This window comes from Solanum dulcamara, chromosome 12, assembly GCF_947179165.1.
Source record: "Solanum dulcamara chromosome 12, daSolDulc1.2, whole genome shotgun sequence".
In the NCBI taxonomy this organism is placed as follows: Eukaryota; Viridiplantae; Streptophyta; class Magnoliopsida; order Solanales; family Solanaceae; genus Solanum; species Solanum dulcamara.
This window is the reverse complement of record NC_077248.1, coordinates 58,369,457-58,385,444: the sequence shown is the minus strand read 5'-3', so window position 1 is coordinate 58,385,444 and position 15,988 is coordinate 58,369,457. Positions and strand designations below refer to the sequence as shown.

The 15,988-nt window shown below is 35.1% G+C and overlaps 1 protein-coding gene across 1 annotated transcript; it reads left to right on the top strand.

Annotated features, from left to right (window-relative positions):
• The first annotated feature begins 11,748 nt into the window (after window positions 1–11,748).
• LOC129876759 (F-box protein PP2-A13-like) lies at window positions 11,749–14,805 on the top strand. Its single transcript, XM_055952256.1, has 3 exons — window positions 11,749–12,241; window positions 12,753–12,871; window positions 14,119–14,805. The coding sequence occupies exons 1-3, from the start codon at window positions 11,915–11,917 to the stop codon at window positions 14,558–14,560; spliced, it is 888 nt and encodes a 295-aa protein (XP_055808231.1). The 5' UTR covers window positions 11,749–11,914; the 3' UTR covers window positions 14,561–14,805.
• The last annotated feature ends 1,183 nt before the right edge of the window (window positions 14,806–15,988 follow it).

Sequence of the window (15,988 nt, the reverse complement as noted above, 5' to 3'; positions counted from 1 at the left end):
TATGGGATCATTGGGAAAAGATAAAGGTTTAATATATAACGTGTAATGATGTTTCATTTAGACATGTGAATTTAATCATGTTTCAATTGAACATCTTAATTCTCAATAAAATATTTCAATTAGATACTTTCGGTTCAAATTTTGAAAAAAGAAATGTGCATATTTTTATTCATCTATTAGATGTTTAAGTAATTTAACCACATAAATACGTGATATACTTTATTTGAATGAATCACCTCACGAAGAAATGTTTGAGACTTTGAGGCAAATGCGTATCATTAGTGGTGATAGCATATATTATGTGGTTAAGTTAACTATCTAATAGATAAATAAAAACAAACACAAGAGAAAAAATTAAATTTAAATCAAAAATGTCTAATATATTAAAACACTATTTTAAAAGTTGAGATGCTTAATTGGAACATTACTTAATTCAAGTGTCTAAATGAAATATTCTAATATATTTAAGAAATGACTAAATGAAATATCCTGATATGTTTAAGGGAATGACTATGTATTAAGCCAAAAATAAAAAAATAAAATTTCGTCGTATATATTAAGCCAAAAATAAAGAAATAAAATTTCGTCGTATATTTGAGGAAAACAAATTCTATAAATTGGTCAACTCTATTTACCTACAAAATGATACAGTAAAATTTTGTGAATGTGATTTAAGAGCACGTCAATTGAATTGACCCTTAATAACGATGTGAAATAACCGTTACATAAATAATGATAAGCGTAAGAGTTGTAATGAAATTAATTGAAGTGAAGCCTATATCATTGTCTGAGTCGTTGACTTGATGATAGTCATCCGAAAGCTAAAGAGTAGTAAGCCTTTGAAGCTTAGAGATCGTAAGTCTATAGTGCTAATCATAAATTGTGAAACCCCTATACAAATTATTAAATGGTTATTGTCACGACTTTGAACCGCTACGACTGGCACCCACACTTACTTTCTGTTGGGAGAATCATTACTATAACCCAACTAACAACAATCGCAAGATATAAACAAATTCAAAAATGCGAAAGCAAGTTTAATCAACAAAACATAAGTTGAGTTTCCATAAACTCGGAAATACTTAGTTAACAACCCAAATATGCGGAAAATCATTTTAGGAACTAAAAGTCAATCATACCAAAACTCTAAACAACTACAAGTCCAAATAGGGACCACAATTCCCTAAGAAAGTCACCAAATAACACTAATGTTTGAATGTCTAAGTCCCGAGAGAAGGACTAGAAGCAAAGAGAGAGAAGTCACGGCAACCTGCAAGAAGCTCACCCTTGAACTCGGACACTATCACTCCTCTAGGCGAGGTCTCTCCACAGCCGGCTGAATATGTCATGTACTCAACAAAGATAGAGCAAGTGTGGTATCAATACACAAAATCAACAGTGTATTAGTAGGATCACGCGGCTAGCCAGTAAGCGGATCATGGACAAGTAAACTTAATATAATAAGCACATATATACAGAACAACTTAACCAGTGTCATCTCAAATAATATTCAGCAAGTTCACAGTTCAACAACCTCAAAATCATATAACTTCATATAAGGGACCTTTCATGCGACCTACAAATACTCAACTTGTGTTGGAACGTGACACCCGGTCCAATATTTGTATCAGAATGTGAAACCCGATCAAATTATGTATCGAAATATGACACCCAATCCAATTTATATATCAGAACGTGACACCCGATCCCAACATACAAAATAGCCACAAGTACATTCAATATTCAATGTTATGTCATCAAGAACAGGTTCATCACAAAACAGGCCAGCAAGTGATCATTCCACATAAAATCTAGCATGTTTCTCTATTCATATACACATATGCATACAATGAAGCAATTTAACAAGTACATGAAACACGTGCGGGAAACAAAACCATCACCTACCTCGAATTTGAGCTTCGATAACTCTAAAGTTTAAGAGCTTTTCTTTTTTGGTTCGTTCCGCTAGTTCTTAGTCTAAAACAAGTCACATATATACAAAGGATCAGTACGATAGCCTAATTCACATGGATTATAACATAATTCTCTTCCTATACTAAACTCATGATCCTAACCCCACCATAGGGTTAATTTTCACCCTTACCCACAGGCCCAAGCCCTTCCATAATGATCACCCATCTTAGTTTAAGAGTATTAGGAATCGAATGATGGGTTTAAGGAGTAGAATCCTTACCTTAAGGGTGAAAAAATGATGAAAATCTCCTTGGTCGCCTTTTGTCATTTTAGGAGCAGTATTTGCAGAATAAAACCATTTCTAGGATTTTTGCCCGTCTTATGTCGCGACTTTCCGCTCTGGAGGGACCATCCCACTCTGGAAGGACAAATGCAGTTCTGTCGGGTTGCACGAAAATAGAGAGTTCGAAACTTGAGTTTCAAACCCCCATTTCACAACACAACCCCTCTTCAAGATGTATTAAATTATACCCTTCACGCCAAATCCAATTTTGAGAGTTTACTCGCACAAATACGATTTCATGAAGTCGTAAATACTCTGTATCTTCTTGGATATCAGCTTACCCAATAAAATTAGAGATTCTCCCCCACCATTCACAAGGTCACCCTAGATCTTACCTAACTCAGAATTCGTCCAAGTCGGGCCTAGGGTAAAAAAATTTGAAATTACTACCCAAAGTTTTCTGGCCCAAATCCTTCTCCATTGACCTATCCATAACGATGGGGACTGATCATTAAAATAGATATCAATTTACCCATCACTCATCCCCGAGTGACCACTTTGGGAAAACAAGGCTAAAATAGATATAGAGGAGTACCTGTTTGGACGAACAGCTGAAAATACTTGTCTCGCATGTCCTTCTCAGTCTCCCAAGTAGCTTCCTCCACCAAACGATTCTTCCATTACACCTTTACCATGTTGATCTGCTTAGTCCTCAACTTTCAAAAATCACAATCAAGAATTGCAATTGGTGTTTCCTCATACTGAAGATTTTTGTTTACCAAAATTGAGTCTCATTTACTAATGTAATCTCCGTCTCCATGATACTTTTTCAGTATTGAAACATGAAACATCAAGTGTATCCCAGAAATATAGGTGGTAAAGCCAATTTGTACATCACTGGCTCTACACAGTCAAAAATTTCAAAGGTCTAATATAACAAAAGACCGAGTTTGCCTTTTTTACCAAACCTCATTACCCCCTTAGTGGGTGAAAATTTTAGGTGCACTTTCTCACCAGCCTCAAATATCATATCCCTTACCTTATGGTCAGCATATTCTTTCTGACGACTTTAAGCTACTAGAAGCTTAGTTTGAATGCTCCTTAACTTGTCCTGAGCATCCCTCACTAAGTCTATCCCCAAGGGTTCCACTTCTCCAGCTTCAAACCACCCTATGGGAGACTCGCATCCCCTCCTATAAAGAGTTTTGAATGGTGTCATTTCAATGCTGGAGTGATAGCTATTCTTGTAGGAGAACTCACACAGAGGCAAGAACTTATCCTAATGTCCCCTAAAGTCGATCATGCATGCCCTCAACAAATCTTCTAGCACTTGGATAGTCCTTTCTAATTGTCTATCTGTCTATGAATGAAAAGATATGCTGAAAGTGAGTTTATTGCCCAATTATTTTTCTCAAAATTTAGAAGTGAACTGTGTACCACGGTCTGAAATGATAGAGAGGGGCACCCTATGCAGCCTTACTATTTCTTTCACATAAATCTTTGTCAACTGTTGTGCATTATATTCCACTCTAACTGGGATGAAGTGTGTTGACTTCGTCAACTTGTCAACCACCACCCAAATGAAGTTGTACTTCCCCAAAGTCTTAGAAAGTCCCACCATGAAGTCTATGGCTATTCTCTCCCACTTCCATTCAGGAATGAGCATTCTTTGAAGTAAACCTACATGTCTTTGATGTTCATATTTCATCTGTTGGCAGTTCTGACACTTGGCTACATATTCAACTATGTCTTTCTTCATACCTGACCACCAGTATAGACGTTTCAAGTCGTGATACATCTTAGTTACTCCAGGGTGAATAGAGTATTGCGAACCGTGAGATTCTGATAAAATTTTCTGAATTAGGCCATCTACCCGGAGAATACAAATCCTTCCCCTAAAGTGGATCACCCCACTTGCATCAAGTGTTGAATCTTGGTCTTTTCCCATCAACACCTTTCCTTTGATTACATTTAAATTAACATCTTCAAACTGCTTGGCCTTGATCTCCTCTTTCAAAGAAGGCCCTAAATCAATACTGGCCATCACCCCAACCTTCTCTGAGATGCCCAACCTCACGAACCTTGCCTCCACGACCTGAATTTATCTAGCCAGGGGCCACTTGTGGGCTCTCAAATAGGCTAGACCTTACAGTAAACACTTTACACTTGACGCCATACAGATAATACCTCCATATTTTCAGTGCAAACACTATTGCTGTCAGCTCCAAGTCATGAGTCAGGTAGTTCCTCTCATGCATCTTCAACTACCACAAAGTATAAGCTACAACATTTTTATCCTGCATCAACACAGTAATTCAAACCTGAATATGAAGCATTATAATAAATAATGAAGTTTTTACCTTCGATCGGCAGGGTCAAAATTGGTGTTGTGGTCAGAAAAGTCTTAAGCCTTTGAAAGCTCTCTTCACACTTTTCAGTCCACTTGAATGACACCTTTTTTTTAGTCATCCTGGTCAAGTGAGTAGTGATAGAAGCAAAGTTCTTCACAAACTATCGATAATAACTGACCAGTTTCACAAAACTTCTAACCTCGGTCATGGAACTAGGCCGAGCCCAGTTCTTAGCTGTCTCAATCTTTAGTGGGTCTACCATTACCCCTTTCTTTGAAACAACATGGCCTAAAAAGGCAACTGAAGGCAACCAAAATTCACACTTAGATAATTTTGCATACAACTTTTGTCTTCTCAAAACACCTAAGATAATTCAGATATGGTATGTATGTTCCTGTTCACTCTTTGAATATACCAAAATATAATCTATAAAAATGATCACAAATGAGTTCAGGAATGGCTTGAACACTCCATTCATCAAACTCATAAAGGTTGCAGATGTATTGGTCAGCCCAAAAGACATCACCAAAAATTCATAGTGCCCAGACTTGGTTCTTAAAGCTGTTTTGGGCACATCCTCATGCTTAATTTTTAACTTATGTTACTCAGACCTGTGATCAATCTTTTAGAAGATCGATGCACCTTGTAACTGATCACAAAGGTCATCAATACGTGGTAAGGAATATTTATTCTTGATGGTAACCTTATTCAGTTGTCGGTAGTCAATGCACATTCTCATACTACCATCATTTTTCTTAATAAAAAAGACTAGAGCACCCCACGGAGAAACACTGGATAAATAAATCACTTATCAAGAAGTTGCTGGATCTGAGCCTTAATCTCTCTCAACTCTTCCAGATCCATATGGTAGGGAGAAATAGAAATTCAATGAGTGCCCAGCTCTAAGTCAATGGAGAAATCTATATCTCGGTCAGGAGACATACCATGCAAGTTTAAAGGGAACACTTTCGAAAATTCACACACTACAAGAAACACTCAATAAAAGGAGACTCTACATCCACATTCCGAATATGGGCCAAATAGGCAAAATAAACCCTGCACCACCATTTTTCTAGCTCGAAGAAAAGATATGATCTTATCTGGCTTAGGCGTGTACACCCCTTCCCACCCTAACTTTTTCCTCCTCGAAATCTCTAGAGCCACAGTTTTTACATTACAATTAAGTACAAAAAATAGGGGGAAAACTAGGTCATGTCTAAGATCACATCAAACTCTATCATGTCTAAAATCACTAAGTCAACCCAAGTTTGGTATCTCATAAACACTACAGAATAAGCACGATAAAAAAGAGTGACTATGATTGATTCTCCAACAGGGGTAGAAACATGTACAGGGGCATCTAGTATATCGCATAGTACATCAAAACCCAAGGCATATTTCACAGACACATAAGAATAAGTAGAACCTGGATCAAACAAAATAGTAGCCTCTACCTTGGTCTTGCTCGAAAATGTATAAAACTGAGTCTGATCATTCTAAAGGGGCACCTCCTTACCTGGATGGGATGCTCCTCGAACTGCACTACCATTACCTTGGCCTCTACAGCCCCATGGATTTCCTCCTCGCCCACTCTGTAGATGTACTCTACCATTGCTTCCTCCGGCCGCGAGTACTACGACTCTAGCCTATTGAGGTGCTGAAATTATCCAGTGGGGGTGAGGACATTCACTCCGTATATGCACTGGTTCTCCACAATTGAAATAGCTGCGTTCAAAAGATAGACTACTACCAGGAAATGATGCTCTCTGACCTTTATGTGCTAGGTGCTACTGTGGAGTACCAGAAAAACTGCCAGCAGAAATGGGCACAATTGACTGAATTGGCCAAAATGCAATTACTAGCTTGTCTGAACCTCTAAAATAGGATCACTGAAAATTATATGTGCTCTTGGTCTTCTTGTCAAAATCTTTGGCTTGCCTATCTCTCCTCACACCCTCCACCTTTTTCACAAAGTTAGTGACTTCATTGAACTCCTTTCTGACAAAGTCATGTGAACTGACAACACCTGCAATTTGGGATTCAACCCCTTCATAAATAACCAGATCTTTTATTTCCTTTGTAGTGGCCAGCTGAGTAGCATACCTAGATAACACATGAAATTTGACCTCATAAGCAGTAACTGACAAACCTCCCTTAAGGTACAAGGAACATATTCTTCCAATAATAAAAGATGAAACTGAACCCAATTAAGTGAGGGCAACACTAGCGAGTGAAACTCCACATACGCCCTCCATCACTGCTTGGCCTCTCCCTGCAACCGAAAGCTCACAAACTCTATCCCATGCTGATTTATTACTCCCAGCTTATGTAACCTCTCATAGCAATCAAGAATGAACTCATAAGCATCCTTAATCTCAGTACCATGGAATACTGGTGGTTTGAGCTTTAGAAACTTTCTGAGCATGTCACACTTAGTATCGGTCATAAAAGGACCCATGAGTGGTCTGAAGAAGGCATTAGTTCCTACCACCTCATCTACTAGCGAAACTGCAATAGCAAAATGATGAGCAATAGGAGATGGTATTGCGGGCATAGTGAGAATGGCTCCAGTACCAGCCAACCCATACAAAAAGGTCATAATTTGCTGTGCCAAAATAGGGTTTAGAGGGGAAAGACCAGCGGCCCCAGTTTGGGTGTCTTCCTCCTGTTCAACAACTCTTTCCTCTTCTTCAACCTCTGGGTTCTCCTCTAGCTCAATTTGGGGAGCGGGAGGGACCTCACCTAAAAGCACCTCTTAGACTGGAACTTCCATCCTGGCGGTTCTTCTCTCTCTCTCCCTTTGCCGTATCTCCCTATCCTACCTCTACCTCTGCTATGCCCTCGAAAGACGGGCTCTTCCTCTGTCTCTACTGGAGAAATGGGTCGTACACTTTTATGTATTAACCATTTGCAAACAAGAGAGTGAAAGAAATTAGATATAAATTGGAATTAAGTTATAGCACGAAGGAAAAAAGATAACGAAATATTTTCCTAAAGTCATGTTGCCTCCTGAAGAAAGGTAAAGACGTCTCCGTACCCTTCCACAAGACTCTACTAGACTCATTTTGGTAGTACAAAATCAATGAACCTGAGGCTCTGATAACAACTTTGTTACAACCCAGAACCACCGTGACTGTCACCTACACTAACCCTCTAGTGGGAGAACCATTACTATAATCTAACTAACAATAATCGCAAGATATAAATAAATTCAAAGATGCCGAAGTAGGTTTAATCAACAAAATATAAGCTGAGTTTTCATAAACTCATAAATACTTAGTTAGCAACCCAAATATGCAAAAAATCATCCTAGGAGCTGAAAGTCAATCGTACCAAAACTCTAAAAAACTACAAGTCCAAATAGGGACCACAATTCCCTAAGAAAGTCTTCAAATAATACTAATGTTTGAACATCTAAGTCCCAAAAGAAGCCTAGAATTAAAGAGAGATAGTTCACGGTAGCTTGCAAGAATAGCTCACCCTTGAAATTGGAAACTATCACTCCTCTAGGCGAGGTCTCTCCGCAGTCAGCTGAATCTTTTCTGTACTCAACAAAGACAGAGCAAGTGTAGTATCAGCACACAAAATCAAAAGTGTACTAGTAGGATCACGCTGCTAAACACTAAGCGGATCATGGATAAGTAAACTCAACATAATAAGCACATATATACAGAATAACTTAACCAGTGTCATCTCAAATAATATTCAGCAAGATCACAATTTAACAACCACAAAATTATATAACTTCACATAAGGTTCCTCTTATGGAACCTACAAATACTCAACTTGTGTCGAAACGTGGCACTCGATCCAAAGTTTGTATTAGAACTGACACTCGATCCAAATATGTGTCGAAATATGACACTTGATCCAATTTCTATTTCAAAATATAACACCCGATCCCAACATACAAAACAACCACAATTATATTTAGTATTCAACATTATGTCACCAAGAATAGGTTCATCACAAAATAGGCCAGCAAGTGATCATTCCACATAAAATCTAGCATCTTTCCCTATTCACACACACTTATGCATACCATGAAGAAATTTAACATGTACATGAAATACATACGGGAAACAAAATCATCACATACCTCGAATTCAAGCTTCAATAACTCTAAAGTGCAAGAGCTTTCCCTTTCAGGTTCGTTTTGCTTGTTCTTGGTCTAAAACAAGTCACATATATACAAAGGGTCAATATGATGACCTAATTCACATGAATTAGAACATAATTCCCTTCCTAGACCAAACCCATGATCCTATACCCACCTTAGGGCTATTTTCCACCCTTAGCCACAGACCAAAACCCTCCCACAATGATCACGCATCCTAGTTTAAGAGTATTATGAATCGAATGATGGATTTAGAGAGTACAATCCTTACCTTAAGCTTGGAAATCCATAAAAAAATGATAAAAATTGTCCTGGGTCACCTCTTATCATTTTAGGAACAGTATTTGTAGAATAAAACTATTTCTAGGGTTTTTGCCCTTCTTATGTCGCGGTTGGCCTACTCTGGCGAGACTATCCTGCGTTGTGGCCTTGCTCTAGCTGGACAAATCCGCTTTGGCGGGTGCACGAAAACTAAGAGTTCGAAACTTGAGTTCCAAACCCCCATTTCACAACACAACCCCTCCCCACGACATATTAAATTATATCCTTCACGCTAAATCCAATTTTAGGATTTTTACTCACCCGAATGCGATTCTACGAAGTCGTAAATGCTCATATCGTCTTGGTTATCAGCTTATCCAATTAAATTATAGATTCAATCCCCACCATTCACAAGGTCACCCTAAACCTCACCTAACTCATAATTCGTCAAGTCTGTCCTAGACTATTTTTTTCCAAAATTACTATCCGAAGTTTTTTTTGTCTAAAATTCTTCTTAATTGGCCTATCCATAACGATGGAGACTGATCATTACAGTTGTATATAGAGAAACCCTAAGGAGAAGTCTTCATAGAAATTGCTTCTCTCAAGTCCTCCACTTGGTCATGAACTTTATGATTGTAAATCGACTGATGAAAATTTATGTACCTTTTATGATTTACAGATTAATAAATTTATCTTATCCTATCTCGCTCGACTATGATTTTGTATCCAATTCTTTGCCTTTAGATCCATATGGCTCTAACCTGCAGAGCATTGGTCCTATAGCTGTGTGGACTCTAGAATTTCCTAAATCGAGTTGCATTTATTGTTTATGCTCCGTAGATGTTATTCAATGTTTCTTACCAAAATCGAGTAGCATTTATTATTAATGTTCCGTAGATGTTATTCAATGTTTCTTACCAAATCGCTTTAATCGATCATACTCTTTACATGTTGTCACATCGCTCATCCACCTAATCAACCACTTTTACCCACACATATAGTCTCCCGCCACTTTTCGATTACTCATTCACTTAAAACAAGAAAGTGGAAGAGTTTTTCAAATATTTGGCAGCAAAGCACCTGAACCGTCTCTCTGACATACTACAAAAATGTGTTCCTTGTGTATCATTTTATGTGACTGGGAATGCGTATTATTGTGAGTGACTCAAAATCACACCTTCCCTGAGATCCGCACAATTCCCATGATCTATTTAAGTCATGATTTGCCTTTTCTATGCCCTTTATGCTTTTCAGCTACAACCACACCTCTAAAATTCTTTTCCTCCCATGTTCGCGTCAGAGCTTCATCGAATAACACCACTTCTTCATGCTTTGTTTTCTTGTTAAATTCATTATGTCTTCACACCTAAAATTTCTTATCAAAAATTGCCATTGCTGGTCAAGAAAAATCATTGTCTCTAATTGAGTTTATCTGTGGTCATCCCCTTATCGATGGTGCTCCGGCAAAGCCCAAGAAGAAAGCCACGAGGAGAGATGCTCTAGAGCCATCGTTGATTTCTTGCAAATAAACCAAATGCAATTTCTGAATCTCACATGTCAATTCAAAATGCAATTCAATATCATCTATAATTTAGCACTAATGTTTGCAAAATTAATTCTAAGTAAGCTATAACAGCAATTACATAACAATTATCAATAAAAACATCAAATTAAACAGAAAATTATGTCAAAAGGATTCACAAAATCAATCAAACTTTCAAACTTCAAATATATACAAGATGTCAAATTATTTTCAAAGTTAGTTTAACAATCCGAAGAACTAAGGGATACACAACATAATCACCATCATCTGAAGAGTTATCTTCATCAAGTAAGGTGGGAGGAGAACGACCACTTCCAACTAGGCTATATACATGTATTTTGAGTGCCTCGACGGTAGTATGCAGGCTTTGATTTTCAATAATCTAGATCTATTTTGCCTTTGGTCAAACTTTTCAAATTTTAAAATTAAAAAACACATTCAATTCATCTAATCACCTTAGGAATCATATCACTCATCTCGCAAGCGACAAATGATATATAAAAGCTATGAGAAGGCTCAAACCAAAGAAAATACGCAGAAAAATCTCAATGACTATAAGAATTGTTACAAATAATATTTTAAAATCACTTTTTTAAATTAATGTCATTAACTAACTTTATTAAAAGATATGCCATATTCGAAAAATTCATTATTTTGATAGGAGGGAATTAGTACTTCCTTTGTTCCTTTTTACCTGTCAAATTTTAACTTGACGCACCTATTAAGAAAATAATGAATGGTATAGAGAGTTTACTATTTTACCCTTATTAATTGATAGAGTTTTAAACGTACTTACTCATTATATTTTTCAAAAATATTAACTCAATGTTAATAAATTGATAGTATAATAGGAAGAAATAATTGAACTTTCTTGATTTGTCAAAATTGACAAATAAAAAAGAAAATTAAATTAAAAAATATTTGACAAATAAATAAAAACGGATGAAATAATATTTTGGAAGTTTTAAACATGTCTGACGGGGGTATCATCACGCAAACACAAAGGAGCGTGTAAAGAGCTAACCAATAATCTAAAAGCATCGGATAAGAATCCACTCTTTTTCTTCCACATACGATCCTAGTCATAAACTACAATGTACAAATCCCCATTCCCCACATACAGCAACTCCTTCTGACTTCTCATACAAAAAAAAATAAAAATTCAAATCCACATTCCGTGTACCACCAGACACTGACACCTTAACCTCCTCAAACATCCTATATATACCAACACTTATTTACCCTTACGGAAATTCCACAATTTTTCATCCTCATATATTTCAAATTAAATGTCAGAAGTCAAATTATATCACATAAATTAAATACTTAAATCGGTCGACCAGAAAAGGTATATTAGATTTTTGAAACTCAATTAATAGCGCTAGCACATAACTCAACTAGTCCGGCACGATTTCTCTGTCTATTACTCTCTTTTCAGAGTCATGGGTGCTAATGCTTCTTCTTCCATTGACTCAAGACAAGATGGATTAAATAATCCGTTATCAAAACCAAAAAAACTCGAAGATATACCCGAGGCATGCGTTGCTCTAGTATTGTCTTATTTAGATCCACCGGAGATATGCATGTTGGCCCGTATTAATCGGGCCTTTCATGCTGCTTCTTCGGCGGACTTTATCTGGGAATCCAAATTGCCATCTAATTATAGGTATATTCTTGAGGAGTTATTGGGCATGAATGTAGCGGGGATGCGCAAAAAGGATATTTTTGCGAAGCTTTCCCGGTTCAATTCTTTTGATGGCGGCACAAAGGTTAGTTTGAATTATTTTTTTAAGGAAATATTACCTAAATACATATTTTATTTTATTATAATCTCTAAAAAAAATTATCATTTAAAAAAAAAAAAAAAATCTTCTCTCGGTGAATATTTTCTGATACATCTTTATCTCCTTTCTAATGCATTCCTCCCCTCTCGAATATATCTCTCATATAGGTATCCGGATGTCTTCTGATGTATCCGGAAGTCCAGTGAAATTTCTGAAATTCATAAATTTTAAAAGATTTTTATAATTTAAAAAAACAAGAAAAATAATGTATTTAGTTTTTAATATTATAAAATTTATGTAAATTACACTTTTTTATAGGTTTTGAATTTTATAACAACGATTTTTAAGTATTAATAACTAAATTTTAAACTTAATATTTGTACATATTTAATGACTTTATTAATACAAATACATTGTTTGACCAAATATTTAGTATCCGGGGCTTCTAGCTTCGTCCTGATTATTTATAATGGAAAGAGAACTTGGATGACTGCAGGAAATATGGATTGACAGGAAAAATGGAGGAGTTTGCTTGGCAATTTGTTCAAAGGGAATGACCATTACTGGTATTGATGATCGGAGATATTGGAATTATATTTCCACTGATGAATCAAGGTGGGTTATATTCTTATATATTATTCCCACTCCATCAAAATAAATTAGATAAAAAGAGAATATCCTATTTTATTTTGTGTTTTTGTTGAAATTTTGAATTCTAGATTTTTATATAAAAAAATTGTCTGAAATCTTTTTATAATTATCAATTGTGGTCATAAGAATTTTTCACTTTTTCCTGAAAAATTATTTCACTTTTTTCTAAATCCAACCAGGTTATTAGCTTTTACATCTCCCACCATCTTATCCAAAGAAAGTGAAATACAATCTCGTGAATTTTTTATTCACGTTATGTTTTTTAAAAAATTAATTTGTTTTACTTTTTAAAATTTATTATTTTTTTAGATATTTTTTCGAGGCAAATTAGTAAAAAAGTTTGCTAGAGCTCCACTTTTTAGGAAAAACAAATATTTTTCTAAAAATAATAAAAGTTTAGCCAATTGTTTTTACAGGTCTTGCTTGAAAGAAAAATGCGAATAAAAATAACGAAACACTAAGTTTTTTTAAAAAAAATGATTTTGGTCTCAAAAAGATGCACAATTGAGAATAAGTAGTAATTGTATCTAAAGAAGAAATACACAATTAATACTTCATTATCTTTAACAAAACTAATTTTATTTGGGGTAAGATGATGGAGTTCGAGCCAAGTTTATTTTTTTTCAAGTTGGCATGAAAAAAATTAGTATAATGCAGTTGAAACAAATAATTAGGAGCAAATTAGTTTATGCCACCTTTCGGATTTTCATATTCAAATAAATTTATTTTCTATCATTATTTTATATATCTTTTAAATATTTTGAATTGTCAATTATTGTGGCTTATATTACTTTTTATGTAGTTTTCAAATATATAAATTTTATATCAAAAATTATTATGATAATAAAATAAACAGTAATATAAAATTTAGAATTATCAATTTTGGATTACATATATTTTAAAATGAAGTATAATTGAAATTGGGATTTAAAAAAAAAAGAACAAATAAATAGACTTCTTCTGTTAATAAATGAAAATATTTTAACAACTTTTTTAAGAACTAAATTAATAAAATAATTATATTACAAATAAAGCACTGATAATATGCAAGAGTTGACTGATATAAACAATTATTCCATCCATTTCAATTTTATATTGCACTTTGTTTTTCACTTTAAATCGTCTTAAATGTTTGACGCTAGTACACTATTAATTGTATACTTTGGTATACTGCAAATAGTTAGGCTGATTATTTCCTATTGTTTGCTTAGGTTCCAAACTGTTGCATATCTTCAACAAATGTGGTGGCTTGAAGTTGATGGGGACCTTGAGTTCCAATTCCCAGCAGGGACATATAGTCTATTCTTTAGACTTCAGCTTGGCAGGGTCACGAAGAGGCTAGGGCGTCGTGTCTGTAACTCAGATCACGTTCATGGCTGGGACTTAAAACCGGTACAATTTAAATTAACGACATCAAATGGTCAACATGTCATATCGCGGTGTTATTTGGACAATGTAGGTACATGGGTACATCACCATGTGGGAGATTTTGTAGTTAAGGATCCCAGGGTCATGACGAAAATAAGATTTTCATTGACACAAATAGATTGTACACATACTAAAGGTGGTCTTTGTGTAGATTCTGTTTTAGTTTGTCCAATTAGTTTAGCAAAAGTGTTGAAGTCTTTTGATAGTTTGATAGTCACCAAATGATCATAATGTTTTGGCCTAGAGTAGAAAAGTCAGTATGTGGAGGTGATGGTAGATTGGTAATTGATTTTTAGTATATGTTGTTTTAGTGTTCTGTTTTGGTGTCTATAGCTTCTTGTATATATTGATTTTATGTTGTTTTTTTCTTATTGCAATTTTTGGATCTTAGAGGAACTTGCATATGTACAGGATTATTGAAAAATTTTAGAAAGTGAATTGAATTTTCATATTTTTTGGTTGTTCAAGAATCATGACACTCAATTAACTATTCATTGGATGAGATGATTGATTGAATTGACTAATTCAATTCTCAATTCAAACAACGTTAATACTCAAAAGGATCTTGGTCCATTTTTATCGAACATTTCTTTAAACAAATACATCACCAGGCATCATGCATATCAAATTTTTATTATAAAACAAAGCAAAAAAGGCAATTCAGTAGCTAAAATGAAAAAAAGTAAGAACATGCCAAAATCATAAACTCTAGAATCAAGTTAGGAATCATAATGTGTCCTATATTGATTGTAACGAAAAATCATGAAACATGTAAATGAAAGCCATAGATATTATACTTTTTTTTTAATTTATAAGCTGCTTAAAAATAAGTCAATCCAAACAGGCTATATGTCTTCTAGTTGTAACCTTTGTTACTGCTACCTATGTCATAACATTTGTATGAATTCCAATAGCCATTTGCCCTGCAAATGTACTAAGTGGTAGCTCTCACATAACTTTGTTACTCTAAGACGTAAAGGAGATAAGTTTCCAACAAGCTAAGAATGTCAGGCCATCTTGATGGAATGTCTTTGACTCGAGTAGCATATGCAGTGTGTAGCATTAGTTGATATATCACTTTGTATGCTAACACTCTGCATTCCTTGTGTTTGTTGTGATTTTTTCTCTTCCACAATTCTCAAATTATAAGGAATAACATGAAAATATAATTTCATGCTAGACCTCAGCGGAGATTACCACCACGTGAGAATGATTTCCCTTGGGGGAAGTCCTTCCAAGTTTATAAATCAGAATCTACTAAGATATTGCTCATAACTCATAAGACCTGCGAACTTAGTATTTTGATATCAATTTGTCACGATTCAAAATTCTCTAAGCCTAGATGACACCTACATCCAACCCAACAGATGAACTATTTTCATATTTTAATCCATTTTTGTTAATAATATGCATAAACAATGATAAGGCATAAAATGATTTGTACAATAATACAATTGAAATTTCCCAAAGACTTGATGATATGAGTCGAGCACTGAGACCTAAATGAAAGTAAATACCAAAGTTTGACACCACATTGTCTAGGAATAGAAAGACGTTCAAATAAGGAAGTAGAGTCAGATTCTGATGTTGCGGATCAACCATCAACTCACCCTAAAATTTCAAATGACAAAACTCTAATCGCCTCATCATATT

What these genes read in the sequence shown, in the direction of transcription:
- LOC129876759 (XM_055952256.1), top strand. Translation starts at nt 11,915, where the DNA reads ATGGGTGCTAATGCTTCTTCTTCCATTGACTCAAGACAAGATGGATTA. An exon ending in CTTTTGATGGCGGCACAAAG is followed by an intron (nt 12,242 to 12,752) that starts GTTAGTTTGAAT and finishes GGATGACTGCAG; the next exon opens with GAAATATGGATTGACAGGAA. An exon ending in ATTTCCACTGATGAATCAAG is followed by an intron (nt 12,872 to 14,118) that starts GTGGGTTATATT and finishes TTGTTTGCTTAG; the next exon opens with GTTCCAAACTGTTGCATATC.